Raw genomic sequence first — 26,211 nt, forward strand, 5'->3', positions numbered from 1 at the left:
TCTTTATTTTTCATTTGGTTTCTCAATTTTATTTTTATTTATTATTGATGATTTGTTTTTCATTGTTGTACATAGTGGTTATTGGATTGTTTAATTAAATGCATGCATAAATTTTTTTATTTATATCTAGGATTTTTTTTAATGTAACAAAACAGATTGAAGAATTCTCTATATTCATTTTTTTATTATTATGTTTTGATGTTTAGGATTTGATGGTTATTTTTATGATTTTATATTTTTTTTCCTTGAATTTTTTATGAAAAATTTCATTGTTTTTAGTTTCACAATTCAATCCAAGTTTATAGTGTTTTAAATGTTTTTGTTTTAGTTCTTTTGATTTTTGTCTTTTTATTAATGTTTTTATTCTTTTCAATTTAACTCTCAATTTTAAAATTTATTGTTGCCTTTTAATTTATTTTTTATTGCAATTTTAAAATTTATTATTTTTATTTTGGGTTTTTTTGTGCTGCTGTTTTTTTTGTGATTTTAACCCTTACGATTTTTTTTATATATAAGGCTTTCGGTCTTATAACCCAGGTCATGGTTTAAAAAGTTAATAATAATTGACTTTTTTTATCTTATTATTTTTATATTCATATTTTTTTTTTATTTTGATGAAAATTATCCTATTCTCATTTAATTTTTACTTTGTTAAAAAATAAAATTGTTGAGATGTTTTGAAATATGGTGAAGATATATTTCTATAATATTGGCATATGTTTCTTTTTTGCATTGAATCGTTGTTTTTTTTCTTGTCGTTATTTTATTTTATAATAATATTATTAAATTAACATAGTTTATTAAACTCACTCGAGTCAATTACCTTAATATTATATTGTTTTATTAAAAAAATATTTATTTTTTTATATATTTTTTATGCCAAAATAAAGTCCCGCATACCAAACTAGAATAACATATTTATTCTCAATATTACTAGAATGGTAATATTTAATTATATTTTCAATTCGACAAGATGCCATCCCATCCTAGGGAAAGCCAGCAACCATCGTTTCAAAAAGTTTAATTTATACTATAGTCTAAGTAAAGTTTTTTTTTTTTTTGGTCGATATGATATTCTTCTATCTTCTTTGGGCATCTACGAAGCCAATCAAGATGTGCTAATATATTGTTATATATGCTGGAATATTATTTTCCGGTAGCTGTGTTTGTCCGGCTAATAAGAGCAAAAATGGGAGCAACTTTCCTATCCTTACTCTTTCTGGGTATGCTTTTGCTGGGCAAGAGGTGGTTCTGCTTCTTCCTCGTTATTCCTTGGCAAATTAATCACGAGTCGTTAAAAATCTTTAGTGGTATGAATATATTTTGATTATCTAGAATTTATATATTTTTATAAGCAATTCATAACATAAACAAGTTAAAATAACTCCGATTTAGAAATATATTCAATAAAAATTATTCAAATCAACTTTATTATAAAATCTTGTTTCTCTATCCAATTTTACAACAAAGTTAAAAGTTATTTTTAATTCTTGAACCAAAACATACCTTAAATCACATCATATTGTTAATATAATGGTCATTAAAAATTTACATAGTCGTCAATTTTAGAATACATAAAATTAGTTAAAGTAAGCATAAGCTAACCCGGACATTAATATTAATAAAAAAAAAACCAAAACATACCTTGAATCAATTTATAAAAATCACACCAACCATAAATTAAACTTAATTAAAGTTCAATTATCATTAATAATCCCATATATTCCTTGCTTTATATAAAAAGAAAAAATTCTTGCAAGTTGCAAGTTTGGCTTCTCCTTAACAGCACTGTCAATCACAATCAAGATAAAGTGGGGAATAAAATCGTCCAATTAATTTATCTCCTCAACAGCATTATTAGATTTTGCGTGCATTGGATTTCAGCTTGAACGACTCTGAACAACGTTCGATTTCAAATTACACTCGATTTCAAATCGGTTGAGTGGAATTTATGTTGAGTGGATATGTTGAAAATCCGATTAGTTTCACGAAAAGTTAAATTCGTTGGAGTTTTTTAATTTTATTTTTAATATATTTAAGGTAGCGTTTATTTAATAACTCGAAATAAATGAAAAAACAAAGATAATGGGAAAAAAAAGAAGTTTACCCTATACGGGTAGGAGTGAAAATTGATGAATTTATAGGACAAGAAAAAGAAGTTTGCCCTGTAAAATTTATTCCCGTACTACCTCAAAGATGAAAAGACGTCAAAACATTCACTTGATGAATTCTAGGGTTATAATTATATACTTTGCAAGTGCCACACTGAGTCAAATTATTTTTATTTTAATATATAAAAATATTTAAATATTGTTGATGGGTTTTTCATAAAAAAAAATTAAATTATATAATTGTTAGTTTGATGTGATCTAATTGATTTGATAAGTTTAAAGATAATTTAAAATAATTAGTAAAACTACAATTTAACTAAAAAAAACTCAAAATAATTTTTTAAAAATAATATTAAAATGACAATATAATTGATCTATTTAAGCCAACTTGAGTTAATTGTCAATCATTACTTGAGTCATGAGATAATGATAATCTTGTATAAAGCAAATCAAAACAAATTATAAAACTTAGTTCTCGATCAATATAATATTGAATGATGAAATTAAAAAAATATTAATTATAAAAAAATAAAAAAATAACATGAGTCAACCTAAACCTGCCAAATTCTTGACTCGAGTTATTATACTAGAATAACCTTGTAAAAAGTAAATTAAAATAAATTATGAAACTTAATTCCCAAATAGTCTAATATTAAGGGGTGAAATTAAAAAAAAAAAAAAACATGAGTTAACCCATCAACCTCATGATCTAGGTTATGATATCGAGATTGCATTATAGAAAGCAAAATGAAAAAAACAACCTTGGTTATCCTATATTACTTTGCCAAACTCTCAATCCAGGTAATGAGAATGAGATAACTTCATGTAAATCAAATTAAAACAAATTATTAAGCACAATTTTCATCCAATCAATTGTTGAAAAATAAAATTAAAAAAAAATTCAATAAAAAAATAACATAATAAAATGATTCGAGTCAATCTAGGTTAATTCATAAAATTCATAATCCGAGTCATGATATTAAAATAACCTAATAAAAAAATAAACTAAATAAATTATAAAACTTAATTTTTAATTATTCTAATGTTTAAATATATAATTATTTTTAATAAGCCAGAAAAGGAATAAAAAGCTGTTTATGAGGTTATTCATCTCTTTTAGTTTTTGATAGTTACTTAAATAATCGTGGTAAAGAAACAGCTCATATTACTGTTCTAATGACATATTAGCACGGTGATATTCCGATGTTCAGAGCCGCCAGGTGAGTATAATATGTGTATACGACGAAGCTGATTTCCTGGACAGTATAATTAAGAAAAAATAGCATGGCTATGAGCATGAAAGGCAACATATATAGATTCTTTAATTTGTTGAAGAACTTTTTTCAAAGAATAAAAGGATGTCCATCTTAATATATACATACGCCTTCCAAAAGGAATTGAAATTGGATTTAAAAAAAAGAGAAAAAAAAATGTTTTCTTCTACCCCTTTTTACTGTTTATTTTTCAAAGAAATAATCAATAAAGATATTTTATAATGGAATGTGTGTTAAGGTTTTTTTTTTTTTTTTTTTCTAGCAAATAGTTTTTGAAAAACCACTTTTTAAATTTTCATGTGCTTGTTTTCTATTAGAAAATTTGATCAATAGAAAATATTTTCCTGTAAAAAAAATTTAATTTGATTTTTCAGGAAAATATTTTTCTTTTATTTTAGACGAAAAACACTTTCCAGAAGTTGTGAAAAATTTTAAAATATCATATTATTTGTTGATTATTTTAAATTTGATCCTTAAACTTTTGATTGCTATATATTTTGTTTGAATCTTTTTTTTTTCAAATTCATCCCTTAAAATTTGATTTAATTTGATTTTTATATTAAACTTTAATCTTTATTTTTATGATTGTTATTTACTTTTCTCTTATTATTTTTTAAATTGAAATTTTTTTTCTATCAAATTTAGTTCTTATTCTTTTGATTGTTACTTATTTTATTTAAAATAATTTATGAAATTGTAATTATTATTATTATTATTTTAATTTCATAATCTTTCAATTTTTTTATTTGTTAGATTTGATCTCTATTATTTTGATTATTATTTATTTTATTTGAAATAATTTATAAAATTAGATTTGTTTTAATTCTATTATCATTCAACTTTTAAATTTATAAGATTTGTTCTTTATTATTTTACTAAACTTGAAAAAAAACATTAATAAGTTATTTTTTAGCTCATTTTATATAGCATAACAAAATACTGAAAAATATTTTTCAATTTACTTTCCATGACACTATCAAATATCGACAAATAATTTACTTTTTTGAAATTTATTTTTCTAAAAAATTACTTTCCAAAAAAAAACTACTTTCCTACAAACAAATGAGACCTTAAAGTCTTTTCGGATGTACATGAGTTATTTTCTACACGAGAAGCAGAACAAATTAGTAAATAATTAAAAGATAAAAATGCATTGAAGTATTTTAAGGTAATTGCTTAATATATTCTTAATCATGTTAACTTAATCACTGATTAAAAAAAAATATTTTTTAATTTTAAACATGTCATCTTGTTTATTTTCATAATCTAAATTATCAAGACATCATATGACTTGGACATGATCATTTGAGATGATGCTAAAACTGATCCATATTCTAAGAAGCTAAGTAACTCTGTTGCTCTTTAATTTTAAAATTTATCCACACTTTTTTATTTTAAAATTTATTTTTTTATAAATTTAAAAACATTACTTGGCCTGTACATGATTTATGCTGATGCTAAAAGTACTTTATACTCTAAAAAGCTAGCTCTAATGTTTTTCTATTTTAAGCTTTATCTCCTATAAATCCCTACATACGAATTAAATTAAAAAAAAATCAAAATATTTTTAACACATGATAATCCCAAATCCTCGTAGATATTTTTAATACATGGTTTTGAATTTTAATCGGTAGTCTTAAAATTTTGTTTGTTTAATATTATTATAGTTGTTGTTTTTTATTTAAAATTATATTAAAATAATATATTTTTATTTTTTAAAATATATTTTTAATATTAATATCTGAAAATAAAAAAGATATTAAGTTTTTTTCAAAAAGCTCAAACTCTTACAATAAAATGGCATGTTGCACGAAAAAAAAACAAAAACAAAAGAAGAGGGAAAAAAACAGCAATCCAATAAAAATTTTGCAAAAATCACGCAACACAGAGGTAAAAATAACAGGAGGGTGAAAAAATCTTCTCATTTTTTCCTCACAAATGACATCCTCCCTTCCCACTTGCTTGAACATCTGTCCATTGTTTATATGTCAGCCATAAGATCACACCTCCAAGGCCCCTTTCAGCTTCTCTAGTCCCAGCAAATTCAAACTTAAGAGTCCTTAATAATGGAACTCCAACTCCAAAAACATAGAAAAACTACAAATTAAGAACAAAACGCTAAGAAAACAAAGTTAGAAGGCCAAGCTGCCTGTGCCTTCTTCCTTCTGCTAATATGGACGGAACGTACGGTCTGCACTCAACGGTGGCGGACTACTCAGACAAGGCGTTGATGTCGCCGGAGGATTTGATTTTACAATCGGAGTACCAGAGCTTGCTGTCTTCGGAAACTCTTCGGCTGCGGATTCCGATTCTTGGATCCGAAGAGTTGCTTTCAGAGGCGGCTTCGATCAGAACAGAAGAAGATATGTCCGCTTTGATCAAAGCCAAAATTGCCTCGCATCCTTGCTATCCTCGTTTACTCGAGGCTTATATCGATTGCCAGAAGGTGATCATCCAACTAGCACTGAAAGCATAGCATTAGCAGCAGTTGAATTGATAACAGTTTTACTCCTATTATATACATGGAAGCTACAAGACCTAGCTAGTAGCTAGGCAAAGAAAAAGTTGTTGAGTGCTAATCTATTTATAAATTGCTATTAAAGGGCTAGAAGTATTTCTCGACGACTTATTTGGGACTTTGAGAATTATATATTAGCTCATGAAGCGCATATAGAGCTTTAGAGAATTTGTTTTGTTTTGGCAGGTAGGGGCGCCTCCGGGGATAGCGTGTTTCTTGGATGAAATCCGGCGAGAAAACGACCTTTTCAAGCAAGGCGCTGTCTCCACGTACTGGGGAGCTGATCCCGAGCTAGACGAGTTCATGGTCCCCTCCCCCACCCTTCTCTCTCTCTCTCTCTCTCTCTCTATATATATATATATATATATATATATATGTACTTACATATATATTTTTATGGGGTTTGGGTTTTTCTCATCTGCCTTGTGTTTCTTTGTAGGAAACCTACTGTGATTTGTTGGTGAAGTATAAATCTGATCTTGAAAGGCCTTTAGATGAAGCAACAACCTTCTTGAACAAGATTGAAATGCAGCTTCGAAATCTCTGCACCGGTGCCTCCATCAGAAGCCTCTCTGGTCAGTCTCTTTCTCCTTCCATGGAAGATCCTTTGATTTTTGTGCTATACTTGTGTAGTCTTCTCTGTTATTGCATTATCAGTGCAAATTACAATCTTCTCATCATTATCAATGCGTCTCAAGAGCAGATTCATGTGTTTTTACTCATGGTGTTAATCATACATAAAACCCAAATGAGTTTGGCCATGCTTTCCTAGTCCTACCTAGTTACTGACATTTTTCTTTTTCCTCTTTCTTTATTATCTGCAAAAACTCCTTTATCGATAAGAGAACAATCGAAGAATACGGGTACAGCGGTAACATCACAGACAAGCAAAACAAACAACAAAAACCCTAGCTAGCTAGACACTTGTGACTTGGATCTTACATTAGCAACAACTGTTGCTCATTTAAGTAAATATAGTACACACTTCCTTCTTGAATTTATAACCTGAAATACTTAAATCTCTTTGTGGTAATTTGGGTTTGTTATGATCTCATGTCATATTTCTCGTCCTTGTTTTGTAAATGATGGAGTAAGAAGGTTAATGGTTCTGCAGTGATGGACTTTGCAACAGTCTTCGAACCTTTTCCCTTTTCAGTTCATCGTTGCATGAGCTTGAATTTACTTGCATTTTCCCACTCACCCTTTCTGTAGCGAGTCCTTCCTTTTAATTTCTTTTTCTCGCTTTCTTCTTCTTTCCCTCCTTTGTCGGTTTCACGAAAAATGAGGCTTCAAAGTAGAACCTTTTGTTTTAGAGATTCTGGATTTGACATTTCAGAGCTCAGGGATTAAATAGTAGTCCGATAGTATTTGTACAGTGGCGTGTGCCTTTCCAACTAAAAGACCATTGATTATGGAGAACCAATTAGTTAATGCTTCTTGGTAGAAGCACAAGTCCTAACTTGACCAGCCAATTCACCGTTTGAGATTTTATCAAAGTAAATGAAAGGTGCCATTCTACATCTCTTGCACTCTTAATGTATGTGGCGTGCCGTTGATTTTTTTTTAAACATTATTTGATACCTTGATGTGATTAGTTTAATATAGTTTAGTTTAACTAGTATGGTGTCGTTGCTAAGCTGAGAAACTCGAACATGGAAAAATTTGTGCATAGCTAATTAGACCAAGAAAAGAGTCGAGGGATTTTTGCTGTTAGAAATTGTTTTGATGTGGCCTTGTTTCTTTGTTGCACTTGTCGATCACTGCTTTTCCCAAGCATGCTTATATATATATAAAATAAAATGGTGATAGTTAAAAGATTAGAGCATTTTCTAGTGTCACGCCCTAGAGTCCTAACTAGCTTGAAGCTGCTTGAGTTTTCTTTGACATGGATATTCCCGTGCAGACAGAACATTCTCAAGTAATAATTTAGCTGAACTTGCCTATGAATATGATCATGAATGATGCAGTCTTGTAGAAAGATAAGAAATCATTCACTGTAGCTTGTGTGCTGGCTTGTGCATATACCATAGATAATGCTCCTCTAAATTGATGAGAATACATCTCCTCACAATCTTAAAATAATTTTTAAACCTTTAGATGGTACAATATTGTTGCCTTGTGTTTGTTTGATAGTGTTTTACTAGTCAAATTATCTCTCGTTCAAAGCCTATTGCAAGGCACTGCTCTAATTTTATTCCCGAGAGCAACAAATGAGTTATAGAAGTTCTGATTAATTAAAGGCTAATTTTCATTACTTTCATCTTATGAATTAGTTTTCTTTTCGGTTAATGGGAATTCGTCATTTGAGTGGTTGAGTTCCCTTGCATTTAGCCTTTCCTTTCTTTGGCGCGCATGGTTCCAAGTAAACGCAAAAATCTATGTTTCAGACTACCTGTATATGCTGCATGCTTTGGACCTTCACATGGTTGTAAAATAAATTGGGCTTGCCTAGTTCCAATGGGAATGTCATTGACCTGTGATGATACCCAGTATGGTCACTTTAAAGAAATTCAAGTTCCAATAGAGCATGGATAAGGATGGTGGAGTGTGAAAAATTGAACTTTAGAAATTGTTTAAGAACTGACAGGCTTCTGTTTCTAAAGTGCTCTTGCCGCAGCTATTATCTTTTTGGTAGCTGTTTAGATTTCAAGCATGGATAATTGTATAAACAGAGAGTATTTTGTTATTATAATCCTCATCAACAATAGATTGTCGCGTAACATATGGAATCTAACTAATCTCACGAGTATAAATGATGACTTTCTACAAGAAACCAGCTCGAGGCTGGATGATAACCTCCTATATGACATAAAGTTGCTTTTTGATATTTTAACCCTCAAAACTCTTTTGAGGCCGTGTAACTTAATTTGAATCCTATTTTTTAAATGGCAGAAAAGTAGAAGTAAACCTAGAACAAATTGCACTTGCTGACTGCATTAGGTCTTCCCTTGCTTGTCAGAACCCTTAAGACAGGATGGAATAACACTTTTTTTAAGCATGAGTGGAGGTCTTGCATGTGAAAGGGGCATCGCAGCCTCAGATTCTCAGGGTGATTATCAACTTAAACGTGATAAAGCTTGTGAAATCACACTTATCTGGTTGGTATTAGTTGGCAACTTATATTATTGTTTTCATTCGAAAGTACCGGCTGCCCTTTTGCTAGATGTTCGTATCATTTCTCATCTTCTCATCTTCCCTTCCCCGCGTCTCTTGTTTTCTCTTCTGCTTTAGTGGATTTTCAAATCTTTTAATATTTCAGAAGACTAACGTCTGCTAAGACTTGTAGACATGACACCGGATGTCAATTGGACACTACATATTAGCATACATTCACGTGCTCTGATTGTGCTAAGGTGCATATCTGCAAGGCTGCTATTAACTTTGTGTTATCCTTTCAGGTCTGCTATTTATTTATTATCTATTATTATTATTATTGATGATGCCGCTATCTAGCTAGCTGTAATTATGTATTGCCTTCATTTCATTTCCAAGTCGATCTTAGATGGATATGTCCCCCATGCATTTTGTAATGCTATTTATTTAAAAACAACTTGGTAGATTGCTTTGCTGATAAAAACTGGTCTACCATTATGTTTGGAACTCAAGACATTTGAACTTGCCATGGCTACTTTTCCTCGAAATTGATTTGGCTTATATGACGCAGTCAATATTGAGTTGAATTTTGCAATCGATAAAGATTCAAGATATAATCATTTTTTCTGCTACTAAATAGAATTGCAACATGCATTAGTGGAGAGGATTATTTGTGACAAAAGTGTTGGTGCTGCTACTACGGGATCCCTGGATGTCCATTATTTGTTTCGTCAGGTTCCCCGCTTCGGCAAAACATGCATGCTAGAGCACATGATGATTAGTTTTTTTAAAGTCTGTGCGTCTGTCTATTAATGAATCATCAATGCTCTAGCTAGTTGGTGCTCCATCTATTGTCCGTGCTAAATAAAATATATGTAGACTTGTCTGATAGTTGGACAGGTATGGTGCTCCCTCAAAATATATGTAGACTTGTCTTAAAGTTGGACAGGTGAAGACACAAGGTGGTGCTCCCTCAAAAACACATGCTGTTATAGCATATAGCATAGCATGCATGTAGTTCTTGACTTGCTCGGAGAGGAGAGGAGAGTGATTGTTTGGTGTTATCTGGTATGCAATGCATGTGGGGTAGGCGGTGGGTACAGGTGGGGTTAGGCTAAATTAATGAAGGCTACTTTACGGGTCTTTATGCCCGGTTAGGGCGGGTGGCCGGAGTTCACATGGGACTCCCGCAGATTTCGCTGTGATCCAACTACCTTTTTTCCTTCTGTATAAAGAAAGACCAAAGGGAGGGAGAGAGAGCGAGAGAGAGAGTTCATCATTGAATGCCATCTCTGCTTGTCTTGCCTCTACACTAGCACTGAGCAGGACCTGTTCCTGCTCTAGCTAGCTATTGTTTCTGTCTGCTATATGGAATGTATAGTTTAGTGGTTGTCATTTCCATGGACAGTTGTTTCTTTGTGGCTTTGTGGGTCTTTGTGCTTCTTGATGTGCTTCACACGTGTCTTATCCTTCAGCTTCGAACTTGGGTTGTTGCGGGTCCCCAAGTTTGGCTTCTTTCCAGCGTGTTCTCACTTCTCCCATCCCGCTTCCCGTCGCTGTCCACAATTTCCCGTAACGTTTAGCATTATTTTAAGGTCTGATGGAAAATAACAATAATTGAATCGAAGACAACGGGATTGTTTCCCCATTGGGAGGATTTGTTCGCTCCATCAAACTCTAATTCACTCACAAGTACGGCCCTGTTAGAAATGGTTAGCTTAGTATCCCATTAAACATTCTCTTAAAACTCTGGTTAAAAACAAAACTATATAAACCACAGCTACAAAAACTATCTCAGAACATACGCACTCTTTGCCAGCAAAACCGTAGCTTATCTTATTCTTGTTATTAGATTTATGAACAGCAGAGATCTTACTCCTTTGGGAAGAATCAATATTCATGTCACGCTAGCAACTTCCATAAATAGAAGTTTAGAGATGATTGAGGTTTGGATTAATTATATCAGAAGGCTATTTGGCTTTGATTATAGCTATTGCTAGGGTTATAAAGAGCTCTGATTATGGCTATTACTAGGGTTGTCTTGGTTTGGTGCCATCAATTTTCTGTTCTCAATAATTTGAGATCGTTGGTTGAAGATCTAACCTCACCTTCTCTCCAGTCTTTTCTGCAAGCTTGATTTGATAGGCTACCATCTTGTCCGCAGTAACTCCTTGAGTCTGCCTCTCACTGACAAATGATATAACCAAACGAAACGCTGCCTGACCTTCAACTTTTTTAACTTGGGAAAAGTGAAAACTTTTAAGGGCTCCTCCGGTGAAACCACCATGCTTTTTTCTTTTCTTTTTTAATCGCATGTATTATACATAAATTTGTCATCAAGAAAATACATGTCTAAATACGACATTCTCTTCATATGAAATGGTATTGTATTGAATTATGAATGTATACCATCTATAAAATCAGGATCCTAATTGTTTATTAAAAAAAATATCTTGATTTTATTTTTACTTCCTTATATACTGTATTGAAATATTATTTTAAATAAAAAATATTTTAAAAATAACTGATCTAAACAGTAGACTTGAAGTCCTCCATCTTCTGCTTCCTTTTCCTTCTTCCAACGGTCAGATCTCCTCTCATGCTTGAGTTGTCAGAGTGATTTTTGTGGGTCACCTACGAAATAATTAAAGGTCATTCACAAATAAGGATACTTTCATATGAAATTGTTCTCTTAGAAACCTCTTCTTATCGTGATTAAAATTACGTTTCTTAATTGTTCGTAGTTGATTTATTTCTTGCATAATTATTGTTTATTTAACATTTTAAAAGGTATCACAACATGAAATGAAATCCTGAATGCTGAAAAATAGCTCACAAGTCACGCTTAAATAGCTAGGGTTAAAACGTTTATTAAAAAAAAGGTAATTAATCTTAATTATTCAATAAAATAAAAATACTATCTAAAACAAGTAGATAGAACTTAAGCAGAAACCGGAATAAGAAGCACCATAAAATAATCCCGAAAAGTTAACAAAAATAGTAAAAAACACAAAACCCAAACGAGCATGATTGATTGTCTTCATGTGCTCACGAAACAAGCTCTCTGAATAGAGGTGATTTGCATTCGTTCTGACACTCACAGAAAAAGTTATGGTCAAAATAATAAAGGGTAAATAAAAATCCCCAAATCTACCTGAACTGATGTTTCTCGCCATCCTTGAGCTGGTGTGCTCTGTCAAGGTAGCTCCTTCAAAATCTCCTGCTTCTCCCTAGGCTAGAAAGAACTTCTAAGTTGAGTACTGCACATTGAAGACGTTACAGTTCTTTAAATAACTAGGAAGACAAAGTCTCTAGGAATTGTCGTTCTTACAGCACCTCACAAGGCCGGCCCCATCTGTCTTTCAAAGCTTGTTGCCATCTTTGTTTTTCAAAGCTTGCTGCACTCTCTCATTGGAAACCAGTCATGGGTAAGCATAGCTCGTATTGTATTTTCAACCTCAAAAGCGACCTCACTGCAGTGACTTATATTTTGGATTACTATCAGTGATGGTCTGTTCAACCTAATCATGAACCCTCCACCCAAAGATACCTAATCATGTGTTCTCCCTTGACGCTCAAGTACCCAATACAGGGAAGAGGCGCCAAGTCAAGGACGCTTGATGTTTGTATTCTAGCCATACGTTAAAACCTCAAAAAGACAAAGTTGAGTGCTGTGATTTCTTGACTATTCTATACAAACTCAGTTTGTGATAAGGCAAGATTCCATTTCTTTAATTTTCTCCCCCCCAATCTCTTTAAAAGAATCCCTAAACATCGATTACCAATTGTTTGGAAGTAGCAGGAGGCTTTATTCAAATTCAGATATGCCCCACTTCCCCTATAAACAATGGCTCATAAACTTGGTATCCTAGTCAGATTTGATGGACCTAAGAATCCCATGCAAGTGAGCCACCTTACCTTCTTGAAGTAGAGTTGGACAATGTAGTAGTTTTCTTGTAAGCATTGAAATGGCCCGTGTTGGAGGACCTATCCACTACCACAAAAATATAGAGTCCACAACTCTTGAGACGGGGGAAATCAATCTTAACATCCATCCAAAGAGCTGGAAGAGGTGTGCATAGACCGCTGACAGACGAGACACCACAAGAAACCGTGCCAATGGACTTGATAACTTAGGCCAATAGTAATTAGAGGTGAGCAAAACAGAGACTTATCACGTTCGAAGAAACCCTTGCTTTGCAGCTCACAAATATTATATTCTTGAAAAAACAGTCTAGAATACACATTTGCAAACCACTAAACAAGTAACTGTGAAAAATAGCTTAATCACTTCACTCATTGCTAATAGCTGCTTTGGAATAAACAAGTGTCAAACCTTGCAAAGTGAGGCGTATGGTGTCGAGAAGAGTAGCCCACCAACTAGTGTATCGATCACCTTGTTGAGCCTGTCTGATTGGTGCCTCGAGGAGAAAGTAAACTCTTAGAAACAGGACATGCGGTTGCTCAACGTATGTTGGTCATTGATGTGTTTTAAGACCTCATGATTAATGACGAGAATGAACTCTTTCTGCATGCAATAATGACCTAATGTTTCAATGATTAAACAATGGCATATATAACTCAAGGTCAGAGATGAAGTAATTTTTGAATCAAGATTAATGGCATGAATCTGATGGTAACCGTTCTTATCTGTCTTATCTGATGGTAATCCTTCAGAATCTCACTTTGTTAACATTATTTTTGCTATTAATCAATAACAAACATATCCTTAATTTCCACCCATTAGAGAGTGGGAGTGTTATCTTTCCTACGTTTCTCTTGATCAGCAACGACGTTTGTTAAAGAAGTACTACTGAAACCTAAATTATTATTGTGCTCGGATGGTGTAATGGGATGATCAATAAAAATGATAACCAATCACTTCGGTTATCCTTCACTAGGACTAGGAGGCTCATCTTGGCTATAGGAATGGAAGAATGTTTTCGGTAGTTTTTCACAGGCTCTAAAGGGCTGGGTCAGGGTTAGTAACGTTAAATTGAAACTTCACCAGCTCGATTCAATTAAGTCTTTAGTTGTAGGATAAATGAACGAATGTATATTGTTGATTCTATGTATTTTGTGCATGCATAAACCATTTGAGGATTTTTCAATTCACTTGTGTAGATGAAGGTGCGGCATCTTCAGATGAGGAGTTAAGTGGAGGGGAGTTGGATATGCATGAAGCTCAACCAAGTGGTGAAGACCGAGAGCTTAAAGATAAACTTCTCCGCAGGTTTGGAAGTCATATTGGTACGCTGAAGCTGGAGTTCTCAAAGAAAAAAAAGAAAGGAAAGCTACCGAAGGAAGCTAGGCAAACCCTACTTGGATGGTGGGATGCTCACTATAAATGGCCATATCCAACTGTGTGTATCTCTCTCTCTTCTTGAGGCTGCATCTATTTTAGTTATTTTAAAAATATGCTATTCCTGATTTCCGATGCATAGGATATCATAGAACGCACAAAATTATCTTCAGGTGTGAAACGGAGAAGGGTAGCATTATGTCTTTTGATTCTTATAAACGAGTTACAGATGGGGCGCCGGGTGTAGATGTTTCATTTGATGCTGGTAGCCATATATATATGTAAATGCTATGGATTTGTGCAGGCAGGATTTTAATTGTTTTCCAAAGTTCAACGATGGTAAGACGATAATTTGCTTGCTTAATCATCTTTCCAGGAAGCTGACAAGATAGCATTGGCCGAATCGACGGGACTAGATCAGAAGCAAATTAATAATTGGTTTATAAATCAACGTAAGCGCCACTGGAAACCATCTGAGAACCTGCAATTTGCTGTTATGGATAATCTTTCTGGGCAGTTCTTTACAGAAGACGACTGATATTCCTGCTGGCTTCATCATGTACATTATGCAACGCAACATTGCTGGCATTGAAAAGTTTATCTTTGGAAACAACAAAGAAAGGAAGATTAACTGTATTTTGCATCATGTATATTCGCAATTAATGCTTACATAGTTTGAATGAATAATCTACTCCTTATTCTTGGCGTTATGCTCATTCTGTAGAAGATGTGTAATCTTCGAGGTCTATCCTGGTTGTTTAGACTACTGAGATTCAGATTTGCTCATATAAATCAAAGTCTGACAGAATTAACATCTTGCCACTCTCTTGTGCTCGGAGAAAAAACCTGCAACCTCTCATTTGGAGACACTGTTCTGCCCCACAAAATCACTTGACAAATTCCGTCCGGAGTGAGCTCCTGGAATTCAAATTAATATTTTTTGAATGAATTTTTATTATTATTTTGATGGGTTGATATATAAAAAATATATTTTTTCAAGTGTTTTAAGCATAGTTTTTAGATCCGATCCGGTGATTGACCTGATTTAATGATCGGGTCACGGGTCAGATGGATTGACCTAGCTTAATCAAAAAAAAAAACATCCCAATAAAGTAAGTCTTCTACTCAGTCTCTTCACTTCCAGGGTTGCCCATTGAAAACCATTCCCAAGATCTATAAGCCATAGATGGAGCCAGAAGGAAGAGATGATCCGCCCAATCAAGCTCAGCCTTTGAAATTTCTAAACCTATACAAGTTCCTTTATTGAATGGAAAAGGTGGAATTTCGATGAAGGATAAGCCCACTGTAAGTGGAGATTATTTGGTAAAGAAAGAGAGGTGAGCCAAAAAAGTCCTTAACTCGCATGGGTTTTCATGTTTTTAATTGTGAGTGGAGATTAGTATACAATTATACATGTCAACACATGAAAACCCAGGCGAGCCAAGGACGAGTTGGGCTGCAGTGTATGCACCCGAGTTAATAACCAGGGTGACTCGGAGACTCACCTCGCATGGAATTGCTGATTTTAGCCCTGCAGTCTCTCCTTCTTGCATTACACAACTATCGCTTCTTATGGAGAGTGAGGATGGAGCGGTGAAGTAGAGGAACTCGGCACAGACATCTATATATTCTTGACTCGTAATGGGACTAACCGAGTTAAAGTGGTCGAACATGGAGGTTGGCCGAACTGGATCGACGAGTCAGTGATCGTCAAGCGAGTTACACCACTTGGTATTCACACATTCACCCCAGCTGCTTCTCCGGTAACAAGAAGTTTATTGCAGCAGCCACGAGAAGATGAAGATCAAGACAGTTGTAAAAAAAAATAAGGTCGGGTCTCAGCCAAGTTTATCTGGGTTGAACGGGTTTCGGGTTGACTTACCAGACTGACCAGGTTTTACCCGGCCAAATCCTTGGCTGTTTTTACTTAGACCTGGCCCGGCTTCATGCTCGGATTGGCCGGGTCCCTCTCTATATAGGAAGATTAAAGTTTAAACACATTAAAGTGTTAAATTAATGTGTTTAATTATATCCTCCCCAAGGCCACTTTCAAGGAAAGTGTCATAACCCATTTTTTTACCATTTTATTTTTATTTTTATTTTTATCTTATTTATTGAAAAGGATAAAAAAAATTGATGAAAACAAATAATAATGATGATGAAAACAAACCAAAGTAAAATGAATTAAATTTTGGGTTAAGGGCAACATGATTGGAAGTTTTGGAGTTTAATTAAACTTTGGAATTAATCTAATTAACCTTGGAATTGATTTAATTCATCCAATCAAGAATTTAATTGGAGAATTGATAAGTTTTGAGACTTAATTAAGCTTGGAATTGATTTATTTAATCCAATCAACGATTTAATTGGAGAATTGATAAATTTTAGACTTAATTGGACTTTGGATTTAATTAAATTAATGAAATCAGGGACTTAATTGAAGAAATAGCAAAGTTTGGAGTTTAATTGGGGCACGATTGCAACAAATTAAAATCCAAGGACCAATGTGTAAATAGCGCTGAGATGCAGGGGTTCAATTGCAATTTACCCACGGACTGGACTACAAACTTTCAAAACATCAAGGACCAAATTCGCAACCAGCAAAACGGCATCGTTTTCTCTTTACTCTGCAACTGTTCACCGTCTCTGCAACGGCTCTGCAATTAAAGGCGAAGGCATTTCGTCCGTTGGCGCGGACGTTTCTTCATTAAAGCGTTGGTTACGAAGCATTTAGGAGGCCAGCCGTTACTACCACCGAGGCTGCCGCTGGTTCTATAAAAGCTGAGCAAAGGAGACCTCGCGAGGGGGAAGAGGGAAGGAATACAGAGAGAAGAAAACACAGAGGAGGAGCAAAGGAAAAGAAACCTGAAAAACACAAAACAAATATACAAAGACGAGGATTGGCTCTGCCACTGCCTTCGTCCCTGCAAACAACGAAAACCCAGAATCAAAATAAATTCCCAGCAGGAAAGAGCCAACATTTCATCATCGTCTTCGTCCCTTCCATCGCCAATAACCGGGGCGACGAGTAGAGTTAAAAGCAGAGGAAGAAGTCCAAACAGAAAGATCGGGGAAGCAAAGGGAAAACACAAGCAGGAGACGCAGAGACCAGCATCCACATCCCCATCGTCTTCATCGCCTCCTGTAATGTCTGCAGATCATGTAAGCTTGTTTTCGTTCCTTTTACTGTGCAGTTTAGATTTAATTCACTTTGGCGCGCACGCGTGGTGCGTGCCTTTGCCCAGCCGGGTCACTGGCTTGGGCCAGTGACCAGGCTGGGCCGGCTGGGTCCAGCCCAACCCAGCCCCAAAAATAAAAAAAATAAAAATAAAATAGGAGAAATAAAAAAAATAGAAAAATATGTGTATGCATGAATAAACATAATATAAATTTACTGGTTTATTCACCAACGCCAGAGTCGGGAATAAAATACTGGTTTAAGGTTATATTATTTTTATTCGTTATATTTTTTTTATTTAGCAAGAAAAAAAATACATGTGCATGTATAAAAAAAAAAAATAAATTTATTTATTTATTCACTGACGCCAGAGTCAGGAATAAAAACACTGATTAAATTATTTTTTTTATTATTTTATGTTAACTACATAAAAAATAAAAATATATGTGAATGCGTAAATTTAGTTTATTTGTTTATTCACTAACGTTAGAGTCGGGAAAAATAAAAAAAATATTAAATCTAAATTTATTTTATTAACTACGTAATAATTACCAACGCCAAAGTTGAAATTATTTGTAGTTAAATATTCACTGACGCCAGAGTCAGGAATGTTGTGAATAAATCGTCAGAACATAGACCAATAAAAATTGAGCAATTTAAGACAAAAACAAAAATGCAGTTTGCCTTAGGCAGAACGTTTAAGGTGTGATAATATCTTTCCTTTTACGTAACCAGTCCCGAACCATAGAATCTCTGTTGACCAGTTAGGATTCCTGGTGACCATAATACTAGGTGGCGACTCCTGAAACGAGACCTTTTCCCCTAAAGAACCAGATGCTAGATATCTGTCCTTTTTCCATAATTTAAAAGAATTAATTTTTAGGGTCATCGTGATATCGGGTGCAACAGAAAGCAACAGTTTAGCTGAGTTTGTCCATTACAATTTGGGAGACATGATGCAAGTGAGGTGAATCACAAAAGGAATCATGTCAATTTTGATCAACGGTCGTGATACTAGCTTGATAAATCTTGAATGGATAGTATTTATTCATGCATAAACATTTGGTGTTAATGTAATACATGGATAGTAAATTACCTCATCAATTCTGAACCGCAAGATTTCATGAATGGTTAGACAATTGCCATGTCGGTTTTGAGCTTCTTGAAATACGTCAATTATTTTTCAGTCTTTGGTCTCTTTATCAACTACAAAGTTTGAGAAGATAAAAACAGAGCTCGGGTGTCATGGCATCACTTCAGCTGCAGCTAAGTTTTGGTTACAAATCTTCATCCTGTCGACGACACCTTCCCATACCCATCCAATCGTTGAGCTAACGAACGCCAGCTGCTCTTCAACCGCATTGCCCCCCCCCCCCTTTTGTTTTGCACAGTTGAATGATTTGTTGAGTTTGGGTCAGCATCGTATCTGGAAACTTATGGCCGTGTCTTCGACTGGGTAATTAACGTGTTTTCTTTCTTTCGTTTTTTTCTTGTTTTTTTTCTTGTAAGAAAAAAAAGAGAATGATATTGGGACACCGAAAATGGGAGACTGCGTGCTGGACCTGTGTTGTGGAAGTGGGGATTTAGCATTTCTCCTGTCTGAAAAAGTTGGCTCCAATGGCGGCAAGGTTCGTTTCTGAAAGACTGAATCCTTAGTTGTGCTTGAATTATCTGTAGCAATGGGAAATAATTTCTTGTCAAAATTTGCAGGTGGGTAATCTTGATTTCTCAAAGGAGCAGCTGTTTATGGCTTCGTCCCGGCAACATTTGCTTTCAAAGGTTTACTGCAAGAGCATCGAGTGAGCATTGGTAAGAGATTTTTTTCGCACCTAGTGATTTTAACATTTTGGATAACCTGATTTACATTGCATTGATTGATCACTGGTGCGTTGAGGACGAGGCGACTGATTTGCCCTTCCAAGATTGTTACTTTGATGCTATTCCCATAGGTTATGGGATTCGAAAATGTGATGGATAAGCGGAAGGCCTTGCAGGAGATGTTTAGAGTACTGAGACCAGGTCCTATCTTCTTCCCTCTTGTTTGAATTAACAAATCGTGACATTTCTCACCCTTGTGTTCATATACAAGTTCTAAAGCATCAGTCCTTGATTTTAATTGCAAAATGAAGAGTGCTTTTCTGCCTCTTTTTCTCTCTCCATGTTTGTTGATATAATGTGCCTGTTGGACTCAGAGGAATGAAATCCGATCCTTAGCAACGAATGCTTTTGCATGAATAATTGTCCTTTTATCTATGATGATTGATAGCTGTAGGCTCTGAAACAACAGTTTTCCTATTGGTTTTAACCTTCTCTCTAAGAATGTTTGTTAGAACTTATTATCAGATATGTGTAGATTTCGCTCCTAATCAAGATCTGATAAAATAAATTCTTTTGTATGTTTCTTGTCACAAGGAATGGATGATTGACAATGCTGTCGTCCCTGTGGCAACTGCATATGGTCTTGCCAAGAGTATGAATATTTGAAGGGCTCAATCGGAGAATATTTAACAGGGTCGTTGTTCCTCTGTAACTTGTAGTCTATGATGCCTTTTGCTGGATTAGATGAACAGTGATTTCATAGTAGACAAATCTTGAAATCTGATGAAAGCTCAATCCTCCAAACACTGCATATCAAATTGTTTGTCTGTGTCAATGATAAGGTCTTTTTTTCCCGATAATTCCTATTACTCTCTATGTCTGGGAATTTCCTTAGCCCACCTTTCATAATTGACAAAGCCCATCAGTTTGAAGCACATTATGTTAAAGAATCGTCTCAACTCAATTATTTTACTTTCTAATATACCCTCACAAGTGCGAACTTGTAAACGTCTGGTCATTAAGGCTCTGATATCATGTTAAAGAATTAAATTAACCCAAAAGCTTAAGTTTTTAGATGAGGTTCGAAGAATAATTTTACAATACTTTCTAACAACTGTAGCATGGAAGGAGATGACAAGCTGATTATCATGCTTGGAAGGATCATGCTTCTCCTCCAGAGTTTTTTATTTTTATTTTTTTGTAGTTGGGTGACATGATTTGTTTTTCTTATACAGGGAAGGAGGTGGGAGAACATGCTCTGGAAGCAGGATTTTGTACTTCCACACACTATGAGATTAGTTGAGGCCTAATGGGGAATGTAGTAGCCACGCGCTAGATGAGGTTGGTTCTCAGTTTTTAACAGCATGTTTTTAAAGTTTTTGTTGGGTAAGGACATATTATATATAGGGGTTGATGATTTTTATGTTTAGAATGTTTACTGCAACTCAGGTATTACAAATGATAAGCTAAAAGCCACAAACAATCTGGCTACATGGATGATACATTTCCGTTGTATTATTTTTCGACTGGAACTTCCTGCCCAAGAGCATCCTTGATGGAAGAGGAAATGCATGTCAACCCCTCAATCAAGAAGTCTGTATTCTTACATGATTTTTATTTTCAAAAAGATCTCAAAACTTGTAATTCTAGTTTTCCTCAGCTAGATTTGTTTATTGAAAACCTACAAAATTTTCTAAATCAATCAGTAAAACTTTACACTGTCATGCACTCTTGTCCAACTCCATGATGGATATAGGAATTGGCATTGTTGCACTCAATCTCATCTTTACAACTGTATAATTTATTGACAACTTCTCACATGCCCACCATCATATTCTTCTTGCAAGACACGGTGCTTGAATTAGTGGAACTGGCAGTATGGTGCAATGTTCCTTTGTAAAATCAACCTTTCATCCGTCTTGAAGCTATCTTGGCCGGAAGGAACTATTTTCAATGGTGGCGATTGATGCCGAAGTACCATAATTAAGGGGGTAACATGGGTCCTCGCATGTGTCCTTGAGTTCCATGGTCATTTCGTCTATGAAAGGGGGATTAGAGGGCCGAGGGAGATGTTCCTCAGTTGTTAGCATTTGTAGAGCCTTTGACATTGATGGTCGAAGTGATGGGATTTCTTGGGTGCACAGAAGGCCCACATGCACTGCTCTCTTAACATCATTCTTAACATTGTTGTCATGGTGGTTGTGCAGCATCAGATTTGGGTCATAAAGCTCCTCCACAGTTCCTGCCTGGAATTTTTTCCACGTCTGTTTTCTCCCACAAAAGAGAGGATTTATGGATAAGTTAAATGACCGGCCTTTCTTAAATACTTCATAAATTAAAGACAATAAAGAGGTTTTATGGAAAGCATCTGAAACTTACTAGTATGACTAGACTCTCCGTGTATTCTGAGGCTTTGCTCCTGTTATTCTGCCTTCCTGTAACAATCTCCAACAAAAGCACCCCGAAGCCGTAGACATCTACCTTTTCTGTTAACTGACCATGGGCTAGGTATTCCGGAGCCATGTAACCCCTGCAAATTATTTGAATTCATTGCTTGTTCGAATATTCAAGGACTTTAATTTGCATTTAAAGTACTGCAAGATTTCTGAGCTAGCTAATTGTCTTTTGAGCACTTTGGAAATATCTGAACAAAAGATACTTACAATGTTCCTGCAATGGCTGTGCTGATGTGACTCTCATCTTCTTGGAAAGACCTGGCCAACCCAAAATCAGCAATTTTTGCGCGAAGCCTTGAATCTAACAAGATATTGCTGGCCTTTATATCTCTGTGAATGATTCTGATACTGGAGTTCATATGAAGGTAGGCTAAACCTTCTGCAGTGCCAGTAATTATCTCATATCTCTTCTCCCAGGTCAGCTCCTTGCCTTTGTTCTGATCTGCCACATTTAGATATGGAAAACACCATCAAGTTCCATTTCAGTCAGCATTCCGACTCCAACTCAGACTAAAAACAGCGACAATCAGCAATGCAGTAAGGCGAGTATTCTTCGGTAGTGCTCTATTGATAGCATTTTTGCAATATCAGAACTAAGGTTTAAATGTAGATTTATAGTATTTACCGAAGATGAAACGATCGAGACTCCTGTTAGGCAGGAACTCATAGACGAGAAGGCTTTCAGGTCCAGAACAACTGCACCCCAACAACCTGACCAGATTTTTGTGTTCCACACTACTTATCATGTTTACTTCATTGTAGAAATCCGCAGCTCTATGTCTGTTGTTAAAGAAGAGCCTCTTCACTGCAATCTCCCTTCCATCAGGTAAAGCTCCCTGCAATGAACAAATAAAACTTAGACAAACCCTGGTCTAATTTAGTTATTAGAAGAATTTGATTAGTACTAACATATCATAATGAAACTAGTAGAGAACAACCTTGTAAACAGATCCAAATCCTCCTTGTCCAAGCTTGTTGGTGTCGTCAAAAGATCCAGTAGCCTTCTCTAGTGTCGAGTACTTGAAGTTCAAGCTACTGTCATTGAGGGTTCTGGCCAACTTTTGAGCCTCATTAGAACCTGTATGATGAAGACACAAGCATCCCAGAAGTCAAGGAAAATGTCAACGATAACCAATACTGTTATAAGTTGTCAGATTGTGAGCGTTATGTATCTTCCGAATCAGATAACACACACAAAGGAAGTTTGTTACCTCTTCTTTTCTTCATTATATATCTGCGTTTCCATATATAAACTCCTATAGATACTCCAAGTCCTAAAACCACCAGAGAGCTGATAACTGAAACAACTATTATCACAATGCTCCCTGCAGTTCATTCATCCAGATGCACGAATCACGAGGCCAAGTTTATTAGTGTAAGAACTTCAAATATATATGAACCGCATTCAGTCATAGCAACTTTGCAACACAAGAGAATGCAATTCCTTTACCTCTAGAACCTCCATTCCCACGTTCGTCGTTGAGAAAATCTATATCCGAGTACCTCATGAAACACCCAGTATATAGTGCTCTGCCCTCCGACCAAGGCAAACATCCCAATATAGATGCAGTGGCATTCTCCAAGCATGCCCTGCAAGAGCTTGCATTTAATGTCTCCCAGCAATTAGCTAACACATAAGCTGACTCATTTGTGCCCGGAACTGGGAGCTGTACCCGTGCATAACCTTGATTATTTGATGCTCTAGTGACTGCTTGTGAGACAGCCTGCTTTGTCGATTCCGCAAAGGTTGAATTCTTACGAGTTGTATTTCCACAAACAGCCTTATCTCCAGGTCCTAGATATTCTTCATAGAAACTATAATTCTCAGCTCGCATGAAGCAACCATCAAGGTAAATGCGACCCCCATTATAAGGATAGCATTGTGGAAGAATCGTACGTGCCTCCGCGTAGCATAGTACACAGTCAAGTAACGACAGGTCCCCATAGCATTGAGCAAGGCCATAGTTAATGTCAGGTCCGGAGCCTGAAACTGCCACTCCAAAGCCGGACACACGCATCTGTTCACTGATGTTTTCCATTGTGGCAACAAAATTTGGCACGAAGATGGTTGCGTTGTGCTCCAGCTGGCGTCCACACATAACTTGGACCGTCTGGGATCTAGGATCTCCGACCACCACCCGTTCACGCAACAAAACATACCCAAAAAAGCAGAAGAACATCCTTTGGTAAGGGATCGATTGGTTTGCTTTTGTCATCTTTGGCTTCGATTATAGGATTGGCTGTGCAAGGTGGATCAGGTCGTTAGAAAATCTCAGGTCATGACTAAGATCAAAAAGGGTTAGCACGTCGAGAGTAATGAAAACACAACAAAGACCAGAACTGTCAAAACTATGGATTGAGTAACCACTCGAGAAAGGGAAATGGGCTGGGCATAGATAAGGCTTGGAGTAGTTGCCGGCTTTTTATTTGTGGCACTCTCAACAGAATGCAGATCATGGGTTCCTTCATTTTTCAAGTCAAAAAAAGTAGGTACTCTTTTGGTGCCGAACACCCCTGATGCAGTTTCCTGTTTTCACACTCTGTTTTTCTTCACCATTTTCACACGATATATCTCACAAGGGAGGAAACAAGATGAAAAGAAAGAAACCACCTCAGCCGTAAGTATGCGTGTTGGGAAAGATCCAATGGTACTAGAAACCCGATGCTCATCTTGATTGAAGAAGAATTTGCCGTCAAATTCCAAAATGAAACAGAAGCAGCGTGGGGCATTAATTAGCATTAATTATCTAAAAAGGCAATGGACCATTCCTACCCCACCCTCTCTTGGATCGCATCCATCCTCTTAAAGATTTTAGCAAGACATTAAGACGGTGACAGCTAGGCTACGCCTAAGCCCAGGCCTATACAAAACTACTGATAAAACCTCGAACACGTGGTTGAGTAGTTTGTCTGTCTATTTTTTTGTGAGAGGAACAGAGAAAAAACATAAAAATGTCCCTGATTACACGATTCTGATCTAATATTCTAGCTTCGACAGCTATGTCGGGCAGCCAAATCAAAGAACAAAGAACTGAAAGAAGGAACGACTACCTTTCTTACAAAAAAAAAAAAAATGATTCTTGTTAGTATTGTTTTTCTTGATCATGCTAGACTAGCAGGGCGAGATGAGTTTCTAATTAAATTAAGCTTCTTTCCTAGCTACCTCTGCAACGTCAAGTTCTTTTTTTTATAGAATTATTAGTCTATCAAAGAAAATAAAGATGAAAAGAAAAGAAATTGTATATATAGATTTGCATGCATACATACATACCTTAATTAGTGTTGTGTAGAGTAGCTGAACTGAGAGATCTTGAGCAATAATGGAGAAAGTCTTAGCTTTTTCTGTTTCTAACTTTACAACTGAAGAAGATGAAGAAGAAGAAAATTATTATTATCTGAGTAGTTGAATACAAGATTGCTAAGGTAGCGCGCTAAAGTCAAAGTGAAGATACAAACGGCACCTACCTCTCTCTCTATCTCTCTAAAAATTCAAAAGGGAAGGGAAGAACAGTGAGAAGGGAGAAGGAGACCGAAAGTCGTTTCAAAAACCAATAAAAAAATATGGCAGAAACGCGGTTCTACACTCTTCAGCTCTGTCGTTTGACGGTGAGTAATCAATCCAATATAAATTTCAGCCCTTTTTTATCTCAATTTGGCAACTTGAGCTCTACATTCATAATCTGATCAATTGAGCCCAGATGGATTCAAATGTTACTCGATTTCAAAGCAATTGATACCACCATAAAAAAGTTAAAAACCAGGGCAAATCATTTCCCTCTCAATTATAGTCTAATGGCAATGAGAGCAGTGTTTTCAGGAGTATGTATATTCTTACCAGAGAATGGTTTTGGAAGACAATAATATGTATAGATCGAAGTGCCTTGCTGGATGAATGGATACAGAGGAAGGCACTACTTGTCTTGTCATCCATGAGAGCCTAGAAAGAAAGTTAACTGTTGACTTCTGAGTCTTCCACTTAAGAGCCGTCACCGCAACGCCATATAAGCCGCATAAATCATAATCATGTTTTTGGTGGCATATAACCTGCGGTGGTGTTTTAGTCGTTTCGAAAGGAATCTCGACGGAAAACCAACGGAAATTTCTCTATAATCTATGGGAAGGATAATTAGACGAACCGGTGCTTATCTTTTTGCTAGATTCGGGTTTTCATGCGCACTCAATTAATCCATTTATTAGAAGAAGAAATTTCCTCATGATTTTACTTCCTATACCACTACTTTGAAAATATTGATTATTATAAGGACAAATTGTGGCTATAATCACCACCGTTATGATTATCGTGAGGCTGTCTTGATTCATCACGCATCATCATCACCGTCAATAAATTTCTAGTCCCAACTCTGCACACTCAACAATTTATAAATTATTAATGCAACCTTAAATTTTTTTCAACGTTGAAAACAACCTCAGCCTTGGGGCGCTGTACACCGAAAAATCTCA

General features: G+C 35.3%; 2 protein-coding genes and 1 long non-coding RNA gene across 7 annotated transcripts; 2 read left to right on the top strand and 1 right to left on the bottom strand.

Moving 5' to 3' along the window:
• Positions 1-5,332: 5,332 nt before the first annotated feature.
• LOC118045420 (homeobox protein knotted-1-like 6) lies at positions 5,333-15,116 on the top strand. The gene is made up of 5 exons (XM_035054043.2): positions 5,333-5,831; positions 6,090-6,209; positions 6,343-6,478; positions 14,121-14,359; positions 14,675-15,116. Exons 1-5 carry the CDS (start codon positions 5,559-5,561, stop codon positions 14,834-14,836), a joined length of 930 nt encoding a protein of 309 aa, XP_034909934.1. The 5' UTR covers positions 5,333-5,558; the 3' UTR covers positions 14,837-15,116.
• A 3,545-nt stretch (positions 15,117-18,661) lies between these two features.
• Positions 18,662-21,077, top strand: LOC118045363 (uncharacterized). 3 transcript variants are annotated; one of them, XR_012170868.1, is made up of 5 exons: positions 18,663-19,104; positions 19,187-19,285; positions 19,371-19,495; positions 20,530-20,635; positions 20,744-21,077. It is a non-coding gene; the product is annotated as an uncharacterized lncRNA (long non-coding RNA). The 3 variants fall into 3 exon arrangements; XR_012170867.1 differs by having other exon boundaries at positions 18,662-19,104; positions 19,187-19,495; positions 20,725-21,077; XR_012170866.1 differs by having other exon boundaries at positions 19,187-19,495.
• LOC118045361 (cysteine-rich receptor-like protein kinase 2) lies at positions 20,930-25,972 on the bottom strand. Of its 3 annotated transcripts, none has more exons than XM_035053964.2 (9): positions 25,586-25,972; positions 25,022-25,110; positions 23,201-23,990; positions 22,962-23,075; positions 22,689-22,828; positions 22,376-22,586; positions 21,958-22,192; positions 21,674-21,824; positions 20,930-21,558 (listed from the first exon to the last, which is right to left on the bottom strand). In XM_035053964.2, exons 3-9 carry the CDS (start codon positions 23,964-23,966, stop codon positions 21,220-21,222), a joined length of 1,956 nt encoding a protein of 651 aa, XP_034909855.1. In that variant the 5' UTR covers positions 23,967-23,990; positions 25,022-25,110; positions 25,586-25,972; the 3' UTR covers positions 20,930-21,219. The 3 variants fall into 3 exon arrangements, with proteins under 3 accessions (XP_034909855.1, XP_034909852.1, XP_073267750.1); XM_035053961.2 differs by having other exon boundaries at positions 25,022-25,430; XM_073411649.1 differs by lacking the exon at positions 25,586-25,972 and adding an exon at positions 25,216-25,565.
• Positions 25,973-26,211: the final 239 nt, after the last annotated feature.

The sequence above is a fragment of the Populus alba genome, chromosome 10 (assembly GCF_005239225.2).
Source record: "Populus alba chromosome 10, ASM523922v2, whole genome shotgun sequence".
Taxonomy (NCBI): domain Eukaryota; kingdom Viridiplantae; phylum Streptophyta; class Magnoliopsida; order Malpighiales; family Salicaceae; genus Populus; species Populus alba.

What these genes read in the sequence shown, in the direction of transcription:
- LOC118045420 (XM_035054043.2), top strand. Translation starts at nt 5,559, where the DNA reads ATGGACGGAACGTACGGTCTGCACTCAACGGTGGCGGACTACTCAGAC. An exon ending in CTTATATCGATTGCCAGAAG is followed by an intron (nt 5,832 to 6,089) that starts GTGATCATCCAA and finishes TTGTTTTGGCAG; the next exon opens with GTAGGGGCGCCTCCGGGGAT. An exon ending in CCGAGCTAGACGAGTTCATG is followed by an intron (nt 6,210 to 6,342) that starts GTCCCCTCCCCC and finishes GTTTCTTTGTAG; the next exon opens with GAAACCTACTGTGATTTGTT.
- LOC118045361 (XM_035053964.2), bottom strand. Translation starts at nt 23,966, where the DNA reads ATGACAAAAGCAAACCAATCGATCCCTTACCAAAGGATGTTCTTCTGC. An exon ending in TGGGAATGGAGGTTCTAGAG is followed by an intron (nt 23,076 to 23,200) that starts GTAAAGGAATTG and finishes AATGAACTGCAG; the next exon opens with GGAGCATTGTGATAATAGTT. An exon ending in TATAATGAAGAAAAGAAGAG is followed by an intron (nt 22,829 to 22,961) that starts GTAACAAACTTC and finishes TTCATCATACAG; the next exon opens with GTTCTAATGAGGCTCAAAAG.